Raw genomic sequence first — 17,832 nt, forward strand, 5'->3', positions numbered from 1 at the left:
AATTTTTAGTAGATGCTCTTTTTGTAACTGGTTAACTATTTTGAAAAGCAAGAGAGGCATTCTAAGTTCTTTTTCCCAAGTCTATAGAACATGGGTCACAGCTGTACAAAACGCAGGCTTAAGTGAAGCCTGACACTGATAGCTTGCTCACAGACCTTAGAAGTTGCATTGTTTATTGGAGATTCAAGATGTGTGGAAGCAAACATGTCTGGATCTCTGCATGAGTGGAGAAGAGATCCTTTTCCTGTTTTAGTAGCTGAAAGAAAGCAGCATGGGCCAGGTGTTCTGAAGAAATCTACTGGAGGTTTTATCACCTTCTGAAACTGAGGTGTCTAGTGCCCTGGAAATACCTGTTACCTTTCTGTTGCTTCTTCCAATAGTTCCTATTTTCAGTCCTTTAAACATCTACTGATAGAGACTTTCTGTCCTCCTAGAAAAGTGTATGAAATTTTTGTAAGGTTGATTTGATAGGCTTGCTCTTGATGTTTTGGAAGGTACTCATTTTCCAGTGCGAAAATGCGTGTTACATTTTTCCTATTAAGTTGGAAAAGTGTGTATTATTCTTGCTATCCTTTTATGGTGTTTTTTCCCTGGCACAATGAGCTTTATTACTATTTTGTATTATTTTTGCCTTTGTTGTATGGTTCAGTTACTGTTCTCGTAATATTATACCCCATCTGAATTTTTTTGTTGTTTGTTGATGGTTCCTGTAGTGGTAGTGTTTATCTGTACTGTCATGAGGAAAAACTGTAACTTCTATTCTATAAAATTAACAACTTGTTTGCTTCAGCTTTTGGTGTTAAGACTTTGGCTCTTCTGGCTTAGTACTGCTTGGATTCTTCCTGTGGTTATCCTGAACACCTTCTTCTGAATTCCTGCCTAGATAACTAACTAGAGTTTTATTGATTCTGCCTTTTTTGGGATTTGTGCAGGCTAATTTCTCTTTTGCCTGTCATTAATTGTGCTTTTTAGTGTGCTCACTTTCTATTTAAGTGGTGTTTGATGCCATCCCTTGAACTCTTCTTGAAGAGTGGTGTTGAATAGCTCTTCCTCAGCACCACAAGAGACCTGCATACCTCATGTAGTAGTGTTTAACTGAGGACCTCATGTGCTAACTTGCAAGGATTTAATGTGTGTTTGGTTTTCAGAGAGTTGAAAATAATTCTAGTTTAGAAAAGTAATTCAGTTTCTGAGTATAGGTTCTCATCTATTTTTTCTACTGCAAAACCAAGCTACTCTCTTATTCTGTAATGGGAGATCACTAGATTTATAACTGAATCTCAACTACTATAAAATAAGTTTTAATTTTTTCACCGTTATTTACTTCATAACCATGAGACCTGGAAGTCTTCCTAGTCCTTTCTGTATTGGACAATGCAGATTTGAAGGACTGGTTGTTGGATATGTTTCTCCATAGTTTATAGTGGAACATATGGAACTTCGCTGCTCTGGAATAGTTCAGATTGGTGTGGAAGTTTGTAGTTCTTTTTTCTTAGTACCACTTCACTGAACATATGGGGAAAAAAAAGGTACCAAAATTAAAGATTAGAAAACCTTATTGCAGTATTTCCATGTGACTCTTGAAGAGCACGTATCACCATTCAAATTCTGAATTGTTTTCCAAACTGAGCTAGATGAAAACCAGTATTTGTGAGCCAGGGACAGCAAAATCACTTTAAAGGAAAACAGTGTAATTTCTGCAGTGTGAGAACCAAATGTATTAGGTTGTAAGCAAGTATAGCCTGCTCGGTTAATTAACTGGAATGCTGGTCAGATTCTGGTAACAGTACAATTTTCAAAATATTTTGAAGAATATAACACAGCTGTATTTAAAAGATAACAGTTTATTTGTAAAGACATGGGCTTTGTGGTATTCTCTCTTTAAGCAATTGGGGTTGCTGCAAAGAAAGAGCTTTTTCATTTTTGATTTCTAATTTTTTTTTTCTTTTTAAGATGTTTATGTCATCCCATGCTTAAAAGAAAGGAAGAATGTCTAGTTGAAGTTTTAGTACAAGAAACTGCCTCTCTGCTGATGAAATTATTTTAATCTGCAGTGTAGTCTTTAATTAGTTTGTGTTTAAATGAAAGGGATTTCTTACTTTTCAGCGCCATTGTTGAGAAATAGATTCAAAATTATGCTTTAACATAGTGACACAAGGCAAACACTTGAAAGTGTGGTTAAACCTAACAGTTGCTTTGACTTTCAATTGTCAAAACAGTTTTGAACCTGAAATAACTTTGAGGATTTTTCTCCCTCCATATTTCATGAGTTTTCCGTCACTACTAGACAGAATATGATGGCACAAGTTACCAGGATAGTAGGGTTTCACCTTCAATCTGAGTCCATTGGCTGGTAAAGGAACTTACTAGTAGCATACTGGAAGGGCCATTTTCTATGCTCTTGCAGTACTGACTTGCAAAACTGTGCAGGGTTTGCATTGTTTACTTTCTGTGAAGTGACATAAAAGTGCCACCACTGTGCACACATTCACGTATGTTTTACGAAAGTCTGAAGCTGGGTTAACACGAGTTAATAATTTATTCCCAAATGGCTACAGCTGTGTTACTTTATGATATGTCTCTTCTACAGACACCAAAGATGCTAACAAGGAAGATTAAGCTTTGGGACATTAATGCCCATATAACCTGTCGTCTGTGCAATGGATACCTGATTGATGCTACTACTGTAACAGAATGCTTGCATACTTGTAAGTAGAAGCATAATTTAGTTAAAGTTGCTGGCTTGGTTTTTGTTTGTTTCTGTTTGTTGTTTTGGGTTTTTTTAAGCTTCATATGCAACATATTGTAATGGTTTTCAGTTGAAATTTAAAATATCTACTGTGCATCAGCCCAAATAGCATGTTTTTTACTGGACTGCTTTTCCTTAACAGATGATTTGCCTTTTTGACAAAGAAAATTAAGGGATATTAAAGCTGTGCTGCATAAACTTGAAGCCATATACAATTAGTGGTAATGTAAATATTCAAGAATGCAGTCTGTCTTCATGCTAAAGGAACGTACAATACCTAGTTCTCTCTTCTGTGACAGCTGATGTAGCATATGTTCTCCACCTGGAGCCTTTCAGAGGTCTCTTTGTCTCCTGTTCCTCTGCAGAAAGCAGAGTAGTTTATCAACAAAAAATAAGTGCATTGTATTGTATCCTAGACATAAGTTTATATTCCAAAACATTGTGATAAAGTAGTTGTTTATTGTTAAGTTACTTCGTTAATTTCTACTTTCATGTGAGCGAAGGATGATTTAGAACCTTGCAACACATCCCATGTTTTAAAATTGTTCTGCCCCAATATTTATGTTTATTCTGAAAAAAAAGCTAGTATGTTGTTTAATTAGCTTAATGACTTAGTCCTAAATTTTCTTGGAAGGCAATTATTTGGTGAGTGTATCTTCATCATAAAACAAAAAGTGTCAGCAGACATCTTCACTTTATGTATCTGACAAAGGGGAAAGACTATGCTCATGATTGTCAGTGATTATGTTTTTTATTATATTCCGTTTAGAAGCTCTGTTTGTCGGCCTTGATGAATTTGTTGTACTTGTACTTGACACTTCATGTCATTCTGGATATCCTCGTAGAATCTAGGATTGTAGAATGGCTTCTTCTACGATTCCAAGAACCACAGAATGGTTCTAAAATCTATGTCTGATCCCCTAGCCATGGGCAGGGTGAGCATCTATGGGATCAGATTGCTCAAAGCCCCATATAACCTGGCCTTGAATGCTTCTAGGTATGGGACGTCCACAGCTTCTTTGGGCAACCTGTGTCAGTTACCATCACAGTAAAGAATTTCTTTCTAATATCTAGTCTGAACCTATCCACCTTCAGTTTGAAGCCATTTCCCCTCGTCCTGTCAGCACAAGCCCCTGTATGAAGTCCCTCTCTATTTCACTTGTAGTGCCCTTCCACTTTTGGAAGACTGCTTTAAGGTTTCTCCAGAGCCTTCTTGCTTCATATCTCAATTTCTTTAGTGTTATTTTCAGAGCTGGACTTGTAGTTAGTTGTGCCCAAATTTCTTTACTGCTGCCAGTAAGGAGCATGTATACAAAATGAGTATCATAAAAACGTAATATGGCTGACAAAGAGCTAGAGAGAGATCATTTTTCAGTGTTCTTTAAAAGTAAAACCTCTCAAATACCCCTCAGCTGATACCTGCACCTCTTATATTTGTATGGAGGAAGTAAGTAGATTAATCCACAAGTACTATAGTGTTTGTTGCAAAAGTCAGGGAATACATCTTACTACCTTTTCCTGCTGCTTTTTCTGGGGCTTTTTTTTTTTTTTTTTTTTTTTTTTTTTTTTTTTTTTTTTTTTGCTTGTTTCTCCCTTATTTTGACAGTTTACATTTTATGATTACTACTTTGCTCTGCCCTGTCAAGTTAGCTTTGTGGGAAGAGGCACTGGGTCCTGTCTTTTTAACAAAACTTCACACATTGGCATTGTTTGTATTTTATAAGATAATGCTAATAATGTATGTTCCTAGAAAACCATCCTTGCAAAAACTATCATGAAATTACCCTGTCTGCTGAGATAGTGAATTCTCTTTTAAATCATACCAGCTTGAAATTTTCATTCTGTTCTACTCAGAAATGCAAATTTTTCTTAACTTTTCAATTTTTCTCTAATTTCCTGATCTTCAGCCTTCAAAAGCTCTTCAGTAGTAAATTAAGTTCTCGAGTCCTTTAGTGAAAATAATTTGGAGGATCAAGGCCAGTCTTCTGGAGGAACAGGGCAGTATTTTGTAAAACTGAATTCAGGAGTAAACAAAGTGCATTTTGGTTTTTTTTCCTGCTTATTTCTCTGCTGTGGTTTTAGCTTGGGGGTGGCAAGTAGGCCTCTTAAGTTAGTTGCTAAAAACTTCATTAGTAGTAACAATTTTAGGGTTTTTTTTTTCTTTTTTTTTTGTATCTGTTCCTTGATTAAAATTTTAAGTTTGATAATATATGCAGGTCTGGCTAAACTTTGTGTTTGTAATATCAGTTCTGTTACTATTTACATGTGAAAGCTGTCCTTCTATGTTATGAAAAAGAAAACTTCACATTATGGAAGATATTGTCTTCTGGATTCATCAGGATAATAAAAGGTCGACTTGAACCAGATACAGAAATGAAAGAAGTCAAGAGAAGTGAAACTGTTAAAACAAAAATAGTGAGCATTAGCCTTGCCTGTTCCTGTTCTGATGAAGTCTCTCTGTTCAAGAAGTCAGAAAATGTACAGCTCAGTTCATGTCCACAATCAGTGACCACATATATGGGTAGACAGAGATCAGAGATACTGGAAAAGCAAGGTAATGGAAAATTCTAGTAATAATATTTATTGTTCCAGACCATAGGATGATTTCCATGTTGTCTGTCCATTACTTCAAAGACTTCCAGTTTCAGGAGAGATTATTAATCGCAACCTGACCCCAGAAAAAAAGAATCTAGATTGCTGCAGCATCTTTCTTAAGCCATCTAGTGGAGTTTATTTTGGTGCTTTGTTCAGATTAAAACCTGCCAGAACATCAGCCAACTTGTGATCAATTCATTTTAGGAGGAGTTAGTGTTTACCTAGTCCAGGCTGGAAGATGTGCTGTGCTGACATGGGATGATGTTTTAGTTATCATAGAATCACAGAATGCTTTGGGTAGGAAGGGACCTATAAAAAGTCACCTAATGCATCACCACTGCAATGGGCAGGGACATTTCCAGCTGCACTGAATTGCTCAGAGCCCTTGGTGAAGTTCTGATGGCTGTCTGGACTCACCTCCTTGTCTTCCACGTGTCTTAGCACAGTTTCTAGGAAGATCTTCTCCCTGATCTTCCCAGGGACAGAGTCAAGGCGGACAGGTTTGTGATTTCCAGGTCTCTTCTATTCTACCACTTCCTAAAAGTGGAAACAATGTTTCCTTTTTCTAATCACCAGGGATTTCACCTGTCAGGACTGCCACTGTCAGTGGCTTGGCAACTAAGTAAGACACATCTCATTGGGTCCCAGAGACTTAGGTGTATTCATCTTCCTGGTGTTCATGAGTGATCTTTTCATACAGTGGAAGGGACTTTATCCCCCCAGTGCCTTCTTTATTGTTCAACTATGTGAGAGCTGTGGAATGAGAAATTGATAGAGAAGACTAAGGCAGAGACATTGAGTACCTGAGCCACCTTCTTGTCCATTGTTACTGGTTTGCCAGTCATGTTTATCTGGGCAAGGGTGGTACACGTTCTTTGACCTTCTTTTTCTGACATACTCGTAGAAACCTTTATAATTCTTCATATCCCTTGCCAAGTTCAGCTTCAGCTGTCATTTGGCCTTTCTGACTCCTTCCCACACAAATTAGCAACATCCCTATACTCTTTCCAAGATACCTGTCCCTGCTTCCTCCGTCAGATTCTGCTTTTATTGACTTGGTAGGAATGGAGTTTGACTTCACTTCTGCAAATGGATCAACTGTGTTCTGGCACTCTGTTGGAACAAACTGCTGTGTAAGATGTGTGCTTAATGTGCATAGCTGTGAGGCTTTGTCTAACCTCTGCTACATCCTAGGTGTGTAAATGCAAAGCACAGTGCAAAGTTATAATGCTGTTAGTTGTTTTTTAATTAACAGGTGCTTATGTAATTGTACTGTCTTCTTGTATGAGAGGTAGATGGCACTACAGTTACTGAAATCCTTTCATTTTGTGTGATAAGTGCATTGATACCAACACTACACGAACTAGTGCACTTCAAGTAAACCCCCCTTCTTTTCTCCATACCCTTTTGAATTGTAACTTCAAGTGAGTGAGGAAGTCATGTATTTGTGTATTTTATGAGTACTGTTTTGGGGCATGTCCCGGGGTGACTGTGATGCCTGTATTCCCAGTTGTCTGTTCTGTGTGTGCTGTATGTTGTGTTCTGTACCTTTAAGGCTGGTTCTGAGAGCAAAGCAGGGAAAGAAGTGAGCAGTTTGTTTTGAAAACAGCGTTCGCTCCTCTGCATTCTTCTTTTTCTCTTCCTCGGGACTGTGTGTTCATTGGATACACGGACAGTGACCTGGGAGAGGGTTTTTTTTCCTTTTAGTTAGTGTAGCTAGCTGAGGCAAAGAAGCTTCCTGGACTGTTTTTTTTTCCTTTTTCTTGGGATTGTTTAAATCTGCTCTGGACTGAAAACCCAGAGAAGGATTGGGATCTGGCACCTGCGGCCCACCGGCTCCTGGACCTCAGCATTTTCCAACACTGAAGGGACTGGGACTGATAAGGGACTGAGAGAGCTGAGCTAACTCCTGGCAAGGACTTCCTCACTTTTGCCATCTCTCTTTGAAGCAGCAAGAGGTTTTATTGTTTCATATTTTTTTCATTCCTCATGCTTGTGCGCATTTTGTTTGTCAAATAAATAGTTTTTTCCACTTTTCTCCGAGCAAGTTCTTTCCCAGACCAGCTGGGGGGAGGGGCTGTTTGGGTTTCCTCTCCAGAGGAACCCCATTTGGAGGTTTCCTCCCAAATTTGCTCTAAACCAGGACAGGGCAGGACAAAGAAGAGCGGTGTATAAATAGTTTACTTTGGAAAGAAATGAGTGATTGTGTATATATATAGCAGTGGGCAATTAATAGTGAATGAATGCTTTAGCAGCTCCCAGCAGGACATTTTACTGAGGGTCTGTGACAATGTACTTTTTTTCTGTAGTGTACTCTGTGAAAGTTAGAATTAAAATAACACCTAGATATCCGCTTTCCTGCTTTGGAATTTTTTTTTTTTGTGTTGGCTTAATGCCACCATGCACATTTGTTTTGCATGTGGCCATGGTTAAAGGAAATACGTTTTGTTGAGTATCTTAATGGCAAATAGTTCCTGTAATGTCATCCATGCAAACTGAATGTTGACCTACTAGAAATTGTTGTTCTCGTAAATTTCAAAGTGAAAATCTTTGTTGTGTGCTATGTTAAGAAGATTTTTGATAAGTGTGGATACTTTAATTCTAGATCATCCCTTCCCTGTATAAAGAAAATTAGTGAAAGGTACTGGAAACTGTATTCTGCAAGATTGGACATCATGCATATATGATGTGAAAAAATGAACTTAATGTAAATTTCGGTAATCTGCATTCTGTGACTATATAAAGCCAGACTTTTATTATGCTACTTTTATATGCTACTTTTGTTCCTTTTTAATTGTGAATGTCTTTGTTACTAGTCTGTAGAAGCTGCCTAGTGAAATACTTGGAGGAAAACAATACCTGTCCAACCTGTAGAATTGTTATACATCAGAGCCACCCATTACAATATATTGGGTAAGTATGAAAACAGAAGTTCAAGTAGCTTCGCTCTAGACTGGTTCGAACCCTTTGATACAGTACAGCTTCTCCCAAAATTTTCCTTCTTGCTTATCAGCATGTTAAACATTTAAAAAGAAGTTTGAAGGAGATTGAGGAGGAGATAAAGGATTAAACTTGTGCTGTGAATTTGCAAGGCCTTACCATTGCAGCTTGTTACAGACTTGAAAACAAGCAAACTATACACTTAAATGTTTAAAAAATTCTGCGTGATTTTTAATGGGATTTAGTAATTTCTCATTTTGTATGCTTGGGTTGTAAAAATTTTATATATGAAACATTTGTAGGAATTAGACTTATACAAAATTATCAAAAATAAGTCTCAGTTATGCTTTTCAGCAACTGACAGTAATGAGAGAAATAATTTTCAGCTTTATTGTTAAGGTAATCTTTCAAAGATCTGCTTAGGTCATAGGAACAGATAAGAATGTCACAGAATCATCATAAAATGTCTTAAGTTGGAAGCAACCTTTGAGATCATCTAGTTCAAGCTGCCATGCCATGGGCATGGACACCTTCTACCTGGACCAGGTTTCTCAAAGTTCCATGGAGCCTGGACTGAACATTTCTAACCTCTCTGGGGAACTTCTTCCAGCCTTGCCACTCTCACTGAAGAATTTCCACCTATTATCTAACCTACACCTGCCATCTTTTAGTTTAAAACAATTCCCTCTTGTCCTTATGTCTACATGCCCATGTAAATAGTCTGTTTCCAGCCTTCTTGTGTGTTCCCTGCATGTAGGGAAGGCTGGTCTGAGGGTTCCCTGCAATCTTCATTCTTCAGGCTCTGCAACTCCAACTCTAACAGCTTTCCTTGTCAGGGGAGAAAGTCCATCCCTCTCGTCATTTTCATGGCTCTCCTCTGGACTGACTCCTACAGATCCTTCTTATTTGGGGGCCTTAGAGCTGAAAGCAGTGTTCTAGGTGGGGTCTTGGGATCTTTTGCAGGCAGAGTAGGACAGAATCACTTGTTTTGATCTGCTGCTAAGTTTCTTTTGATTGAGCCCAGAGTGCAGTTGTCTTTGTGGACTGCAAATGCACATTGCCAGGACATATTGATTTTCCCATTTGCTAATACCCCCAAGTTCGTCTCCTCAGAGTTGCTCTCGATCACTTCTCCACCCAGCCTGTATTTGTGCTTGGGATTACCCCAACCCAGGTGCAGGACCGTGTACCTGGACATGTTGAACTTTGAGCTTCACATGCACCCAGCTCCTAAGTATTCCTTCCTTCCAGCATGTCAACTGCCCCACACAACTTGGTGTTGCTGGCAGATTTGATGAGGATGCCCTCAGTCTCACTGACAAAGATTTTAAACAGGGATGGTCCCAGTACTGATCCTTGACGGACAGCACTTGTGACTGGTCTCCTCTTGGATGTTGAACTGTTGATCACAGTTCTTTTGAGCACAACCATCCAGCCAATTCCTTAACTACCAAATGCTGTATTGGTCAAATCCATGTCTCTCCATTTAGGGACAAGGATATTGTGCAGGACAGCATCAAATGCTTTGCACAAATCCAGGTAGATGCGGCGACTCACCCTTTTCTCACCCACTCTTTCTGTAACCTCATTATAGAATATCACCAGATTTTTCAGACACGGTTTGCTCTTAGTGAAAGCCATGTTGGCCGTTGCAAATCACCTCCTTATTTTTCCATCTGTATTTGCATAGTTAAAATTTTCCATTTGTGTTTGCATTTTCACTAAGTGTTTTTTGTTGGTTTTTTCCTCCTTTTCATGTCAGAAAAGACACTCTCTTTCTTTTCCTTGAGTGTTTTCTTTTCATTTTGCTGCAATGTAGTAACTCCTGCTGATGGAAATACATTGTGATGGTGTGTTTGCATTAGCTGTTGCATATCAAGTAGTGTTTTGTCTTCCATTATAAAGCACTTGTATTTGTTCATAGCATTTTTAATGTGATTTTCTCTCTTCTATAACAATTTCTGAAGCAATGGTTGTAGCAAATGAGTCTTACTGCACTTTTACAAAAAACTGTCAGTATTCCATACACACTTACATTGCTCAAGCTCATTCTCATTCAGGAGCCTGAAATGAAGTATGCTGTCTCCGCATTTATATAATACACTGATAATATCCTGTATGAATGTGTAATTACAAGAATGAATAAATGACATGTAAGACAACATGTTTACTTTGGCTCAAAAACCTGGTTTTTGTACAGGAAGGGGCCAGGAAACAACATGATACTGAAAACAGCTAGAGGGCATTTATTATTTGTTTTTTGTTGTTGAATACACTTCAACTTAAATGAGCTGCTTGAACTAGTTGTAAAATATTGTCCCAAAAACTGAAAACAGACTTTGTCCAGCCTGCTTTTGGTTATATTTACCTTACCTTTTTTAAAAATAATTGACAGTCCAGAGTTTCACAAGGTCTTTGAAAATGGAGATTAAACTCCTATTCATCTCCATCTGACGGAAAAATAGATAAACCAGGTGTGTCTCCCTGTTTGCATTTCTAAATACTGTTAAGTAGCATCATAGAATCTTAAAATTCTTTGGGACCTTAAAGATCATTTGTAAGATACAGCACGCAAATTGTCACCTCTGATGTGGTGATGATGTCTTAATTACATACTTGCATTGAAATATTTTTGGCAATGTATTTGCAGTCCACGTGTGACACTTCATAATTCCAACCTGTACAAATGGGATTGCTACTGGTCAAAATAACAAGAATTTAGGATGATATTCTGAATCTGTTGTAGTGCTACTTAAAATATTGTAATTCCTGTTTGTAAATGTCTTGATTTGTCACCATTTCTGTACTTCTGTACTAATCTCCACTGCTGTGAAGTGCTCCTATCAAGTGATGAGAAGCTTGAGACTACTCTAGTAAGCCTTTTCTGTTCAGGTCAAATTCAGGACTTGATACTGCAAACTCTTTTGGGGTTAATGACACTGCAGCAGCCAAGGCAGACACTTGAAATGCTTCTTACGCTATTTCTTAATTGGAATTTAATGTACTGTTTGATTTCTTTGAAACCATAATTTATTTTGGACTAGAACAGGAATTTTCTTGGTGAGCTGGGATTCAAAGTTTAGAATCTTAACTGGCCCTACTGTTCTACTTGCAGTGGCATTTTTTCATGAGTCACACTACCTCTACAGGCTACTTAGCTACATAATGTTTCTCACAGTTAAAATGTTGTCTTTTAAGAACAAAGTAAAGTTTAGTTGTTGTAGTCTTTTTTTAATGAATTGTTCTCATGCATTTTAGAAGAATCCTAGTAAAGGTAACTAATCTATAAATGTGAGAAAATAGTCTATAGGGGTGAGAAACAAGCTATCCTTGATCGTTTTGTAATAAAAATGAGTTTATCTCTAAGTTGGAAAAGAATTTTAGATTATTAGTGGCATGTCTTGGTGGAGAAGGACGTATTCAGTGGGGTGATTTCCTCCACAGCCTAATCTTTCTCAAACTTTCATTTATTTTCTTAGCCTGTACTTTTTCATAGTTTGTTTTGTGTTGCTGTTCTTTCTGGTTTGATAGAAATACTGATGGAAAAGTGTAATTCTTCTTAGGTGAATTTAGAGATTTTTGCATATGGTTAGTACTGGAATGTTTTAAAGAGAAATGTTTTCAATCAAGATGGTGAACTTAAGCTTTTGATTTTGTTTTTGTTTTTCCTTGCTAGTCATGACAGAACAATGCAAGATATTGTTTACAAACTTGTGCCAGGCCTCCAAGAAGGTAAGTTGAGGTGTGACCTTTTTAAAGGTCAGTTTGCACATACTTCTTTGACATTAAAAAAAAAAGTTTCAAGTGATGAAAATGGGGGCGGGGGTGGGGGGGAGGGTGAAGAACTGACAAAAAATATAGTGGAAAACCAGACTCCTTCACTTGAGTAATTTTTAGCAGTTAATTTAATTTCATACCTGTACTAGCAGCAACTGAGTGTGGAGGACAGGCACAGTGTGGAGGCAATATAGAATGTTTCTTCCAAAAGCAGTATTATGTGAAGCAGAACAGTTGTTTGACTGTTGCCATACCATAATTTGTTTTTGTTAATTTGTGTACCTGTTGTGCAAGCTTTCTAGAATTCTAAGCTAAAATGCAATGCAGAACTGCTTTTAATTTCTGCTATTTTGAGAGTTCTTCCTTATCAGGGAACTTTCAGTTCCTACTTTCATAATCTTCTTTGACACAAGATCTGTTAAACTAAAGAAATACTTCATAAAAATTGCTCAGTAGTGGTTTTTCTGTCTTAGTGTATGTTAAGATTTTATTTAAAGAAAGTATTTTGATGTATTTAAGCTGCTTTTTAATCAGATTGTTTTTAAACATCAGTGTGATTAAATAGATACTTCAAAAATTAACTCTAGGATATTGAAAATCAGAACTATAAATAAAAATTCAAGATCAGTGTTTTTACTGAAATATGGTCATATTCAAAATTGAGGATAGTCAGAATTAGCTACAGTATTTGAAATTCCATCTCATTTTGGCAGTAATGGTATAGTGGTAATTAAACAATAACTTTATGCTGTTGTAATTCTGAAAAATAAGATGAGGCATGACTTGATGTGATAGCAGAGATAGAAGACAGTAAATAATGACACCACCACTACCACTTTCTGGCAATCCTTAAGTGGGAAGAGATTTGGAATAACTTCATAAATATTGCATTAGAACTTCATTACAGGAATTAATATTTGCAATTTTAAACAGCGGAAATGAAAAAGCAAAGGGAGTTTTATCACAAACTGGGCATGGAAGTTCCAGGGGACATCAAAGGGGAGACATGTTCTACAAAACAGCACCTAGATTCTCATCGAAATGGTAAATAGTCTTTTATTTATTCTGTCTTTGGTGGGTGACAGCTAGTAAATTGATGAACAGATCTGTTGGAAGTATGTGCCCAGTGGGTATATTACAGTCACAATTGTTTCCTAACAGTGAGGAATAAAGTCAGCATAGGATTGTTGCCTTGTCCCTTATTTGTGCACAGATCTTTTTTAGCTGTTAATAGCATGTTGCTTGTGGCAAAGTCGGTCTCCATATTAATGCGTACATGGGGACTGTGAAATTACCCAGCTTCTGGGCTGCTAGCAACTGAGCTCCATAGGTGTTCTCCTCTTTCATGTCACAGGCTGTTGGCTGCAAGTGTTGCTTGAGCCGATAAGCGCAATTTGGAAATAGCAAGGCTTATTCTATACTGTGATCCAGAAATGTGGCGTTTTAATTGTATTAGCATTATAAGCTGCTACTGAGTATATATCTGAGGTTTAGATATTAAAAAAATGTATATGTATCTCATGTATCTGGGTTTTTTTATCTAAGGTGAAACTAAAGCAGATGAAAATATAAATAAAGAAACTTCAGAGGAAAAGCAGGAAGAAGATAATGACTACCACCGAAGTGATGAACAGGTATGCCTGTAGGGCGTGCTCTAGATTTATGTTGTTTTAGCTGTAGTGTTTTGGTAAGGTAACTTTGATACTCTAACTGAGAAGCAAATAAGCTGCTTTCAAGCTGCTTTTTCTGTTCTCTGATACAAATACAATGCAGTTTGGACAACCCTTTTTTATAAGCATTTTACCTTTAGGTTTTGGCAGGAATGGATCATACTTTCAAATCTTGGTGCAAATGTCTTTATAGTTCTGTTTATGAGTCTTCAAAGTTTGCTGTCAAGACAAATTTCTGTAATTTTTCACCTTCTGCAGGAGTGTACCCCAGTGTTACCATGATACATTGAGCTTAATGTGTATTGATAATTATGAATTAAACCTCTGGCACTGTTAACACATTCAGATCAGGTATCTCAGGGTGCAGTTGCAATGAAAGATGCAGGTTGAGTTCTGGATGGGAGCCCGAGGCAAGAGGCCATGAATTGCCAACCCTGGGCACAGGAAAGGGGACAGGGACCTGTGGCTCCAGGTTGGGGAATGGACACTGAGACCCCCAGACTCTGGTGCTTCTGAGGGTATGAAAGCCCAGGGATCCCTGAGCAGGGATCCTTTGTTCAGGGTCCTTTCCCAGAGGCACCAGCTGTAGATGTTGTTATTTAGTTATTGCACCGTGATTAAGCTATTTGAAGGACGTGAATGTGTGAGAATCTGCTGTGGGAAACCTGGGGTTGACGTGGTAAGGAATCCTGGTCTGAATGTGAGTGTGCGGGGTGTAGCTGTGAAGGGGCTTCACTCACAGCTCAGATGGTGTGAATGCGACTGCTAGAGTGGCTCCTTGGTAACTTAGTACATATTTTGTTTTTAGCCTTTAATACTAAGTCAGTGTTAGCCCTGTATCATAAAAGTACCAGAAAAGCAGGGAAGCCCACTGCTAAGTTTTAAACACAAAGCTTGTTAGAAGGTGAAAATTGCTTTTGGGATAAACAAGCCATGCTTTTTACATTTTCTGGTTATGTGTCCAGAGTAACTTTAGCTTGGGTTAATTTTCTTTTCAGTTGCCATGTGAAGGAATTTTCAAAGGGTACTTGTTTCTACTTTCAAACTGTACTTGTCATTAGGTCCTCCTAGTGCAATACAAGCATATAATCACAAAGCGTTTGTGATGTAATAAATAGCTGGATGGGAAAAGAATTGAGAATTTGCAAAATTTATCATACCATTTGTATTCATTCTTCTTAAACATGTTGAACTAAACTAGATTAGCAGTCGTATTAACAGTAAGAAATTGTGTTAAAAGCAATTGCCAAGGGAAATATAGGCTGGATATTAGGAAAAAGTTTTTTACAGAAAGTGTAATAAAGTTTTGGAATGGTCTGCCTGGGGAGGTGGTGGATTCACCATCTCTGGATGTGTTTAAGAAAAGACTAGATGTGGTACTTGGTGCTGTGGTTTAGTTGAGGTTAGGGTTGAGTTGGACTTGATCTTGGAGGTCTCTTCCAACCTTGTGATTCTGTGATTAAGAATTGTCAATCATTTTCATACTGTTTTCTTGTTCTAGCTTTTAACAGTCCTCTTAAGCTATTGACAGTCCATTAATTTGGACTGAAGCAGCCTTGTTCTAACATCAAAAATTACTACTTACTTACTCTCACCTAACGAGATCTTAGAAAATGTGATTTTCTTAGTAGATGTTTCAGTTTACAGAATACTAGTATTGTACTTTACTGAGTTAGTAAAAACTGCATGTGGAATACGTAAGGGAGACTGCAGAAAATTTTTGCAGCCAACTCTTTCTTGTTTGCCTTTTCCTCAAGGTAAGCATCTGCTTGGAGTGCAATAGCAGCAAACTGCGTGGATTGAAACGAAAATGGATTCGTTGCTCTGCACAAGCAACAGTCTTGCATCTAAAGAAGTTCATTGCCAAAAAACTCAACCTTTCTTCTTTTAATGAGGTAATATTTAATTTTTTTACAATGTTAACAGATAGTGTTACTTTGTAACAGGTTTGGTACTTTGCAAAATTATGTCTTTTATTCTGATTTTATTTTCAGAAAACAGAAGCATACACTGCTTCTTGAATTATATGTTATATAGCCATTTTCTTGTTCATTCTTGGGTCTGTACAAAGCTTTCCACTTAGTTTGCAGTGCATCTTTTCATGTGTGTTTAAAAATAGTTGAGCTAAAAGGCTTGGTTATGTGCTTCCACATGTGTTGAAATGAACACTGGCAAAATGATTTGTTTGATAGATTGTAGTTGAGTTTGGCCCCAGCATTTCAGGAAGGTTGACAGGGGCCAGAGAGAAACCAACACCTGAACAACTGAAGCCCTGTTGAAGAGAAAGTACCAAAAATACTTCCTTTTTTTCTGTGCTCTTAGCAAAGCTCAATCTGAAGTTGCTGCCTACCACAACTAGAGTGTGATCAGATGCCTACTTTTCCCTGTCATTACAGAGAATCATGGGAGATTTTAACCTGAAAAATACAGAAGGAAAGGCAATAGGTTGCCCTTCTCCTAGACCAGATTCAAAAATTCACAGTGGCAAACTATGAATGCAGCCCCTACCACTTGGCTGGATCTTGGTCACTGTTTCTGGACACCTCAGTTGACTGTCAGCTTGACATCTCTCAATTCCGTGTTATGACACTGATTCACTGAATTTCATGAAGGCATTTCATCCAAATCAAATCATTTGTTTTCCAGTCCAGTGCATCAACACCTTGCCACTCAAACTTGTCAACAGCCGATTTGCATGTCTATCACTTTTCCTTCATGGCTTCTGTACAGTTCAAACTAACATTCTCTCTGTCTTAGGGTTCAGGTGTATCTCCAGTCTTCCTGAAACAAAACAAGACTGCTGCCAGTCTTTCTGAAACAAAACCATTTATCCTGTCTTGTCCTCAGCTAGCTCAGAGGTGTTTGACTTCTGGCTTTAGCCCAGCAGCTGCATAGCTACAAGGATTGTTCAAAAGGAGTTTTTTTAATGTATTCTTTGGGTATATGCATGTGTAAGCCCTCCAATCCACTGTGCCAATCTATGACTTTCAAACCTACTTGGTTTCTACTGAAAGAAAACCTTTCCAGCAGTACTGTTTATTTCTTTGTTATCCCTTTCTACCTTCTTACAAAGTACATTAATTGGTCGTGTAATCATACCGGTACCTGGTAACATAGAAGGAGAATCACTGTACAAATACCGAGTAATATAGGAGAATTTAAGCTTCTGGTCACTTAGTTGCTTGATACAGACTATTCCAAGTTTGAGTTATTGCCATGTAAGTGAACTGCATGCACATTCTGGCCTTTCTGGGCTGTGGGGTAAAGCATTGTAATATAAGGCAGTTTATTCCACCTTGGTGGAACTTACTGTTTTCATACATGTTCCCTGGTTTTAGTTTGTGTTCACATGCTGTTGTTGAGCTGATGAGTAGTCATGCTCATGCTTCTATGTTGAGATCCCCACTGTGTCACTTGTAATATCAAGATTTTTTAAAACCGGGATAGAAAACAAAAAAATACTTGTTGAGTATCTGTAAAAACCCCATAAATATGGTATATGAGTATATGGCAGACAGTGTCTTTTAAATAAAGTCTGTCCTTTTAACAATGCTACCTGACTGGTGTTAGGTAAAAAGAAATTCATGGTATGCTAAATAACAGCTCTCTTTGAGATTTCTCCTTGTTCATGTATTCAACCTTTTAAAAAGTATGTAAAGTTTTCAGGAAAGTGAATCGAAGTCTGGTGCTTGGTAAGGTAAGTCAAGCAGTTAAGTTCAGATCATACTATATTTCGTAGGAAGGCATTGACATGGTCATTCAGTACTTTATGTTGAGAGCCGATATTATCTTTCCTTTCCTGGTATGATTTTTGTGTGCAGGGTAACTGCAGGATTAGTAGTTCCAGTATTTTCAGAGAAAAAAAGTCTTGTCAAATGTAGTATTATGTTGAGTTATGTGAGATACATTGTTTCATGTACTGGGTCCCAATGAATTAACTGTTACCTTTGTTTTGTCAGCTGGACATATTATGCAATGAAGAGATTCTTGGCAAGGACCACACACTCAAGTTTGTAGTTGTTACTAGATGGAGATTTAAGGTATGACTAGATGGAGATTTAAGGTATGACACAATAGCTCAATATAAGTCATGCAGTGGTC

At 37.7% G+C, this 17,832-nt stretch overlaps 1 protein-coding gene across 6 annotated transcripts in view; it reads left to right on the forward strand.

Moving 5' to 3' along the window:
* PCGF3 (polycomb group ring finger 3) overlaps positions 1-17,832 on the forward strand; it is a 291,744-nt gene that overhangs the window by 30,077 nt on the left and 243,835 nt on the right. For 4 of the 6 annotated variants that reach the window (XM_066339188.1, XM_066339190.1, XM_066339189.1 and 1 more), the window contains 7 exons: positions 2,591-2,708; positions 8,161-8,257; positions 11,961-12,016; positions 12,995-13,105; positions 13,607-13,695; positions 15,489-15,626; positions 17,691-17,771. In XM_066339188.1, coding sequence (XP_066195285.1) covers positions 2,600-2,708; positions 8,161-8,257; positions 11,961-12,016; positions 12,995-13,105; positions 13,607-13,695; positions 15,489-15,626; positions 17,691-17,771 — 681 coding nt within the window. In that variant the 5' untranslated portion in view covers positions 2,591-2,599. Of the gene's footprint in view, positions 1-2,575; positions 2,709-8,160; positions 8,258-11,960; positions 12,017-12,994; positions 13,106-13,606; positions 13,696-15,488; positions 15,627-17,690; positions 17,772-17,832 lie in introns of those variants that run through there. The other 2 variants (XR_010745803.1, XM_066339187.1) reach the window with 1 other exon arrangement.

This window comes from Sylvia atricapilla, chromosome Z (genome assembly GCF_009819655.1).
Source record: "Sylvia atricapilla isolate bSylAtr1 chromosome Z, bSylAtr1.pri, whole genome shotgun sequence".
NCBI classification, from domain to species: Eukaryota; Metazoa; Chordata; class Aves; order Passeriformes; family Sylviidae; genus Sylvia; species Sylvia atricapilla.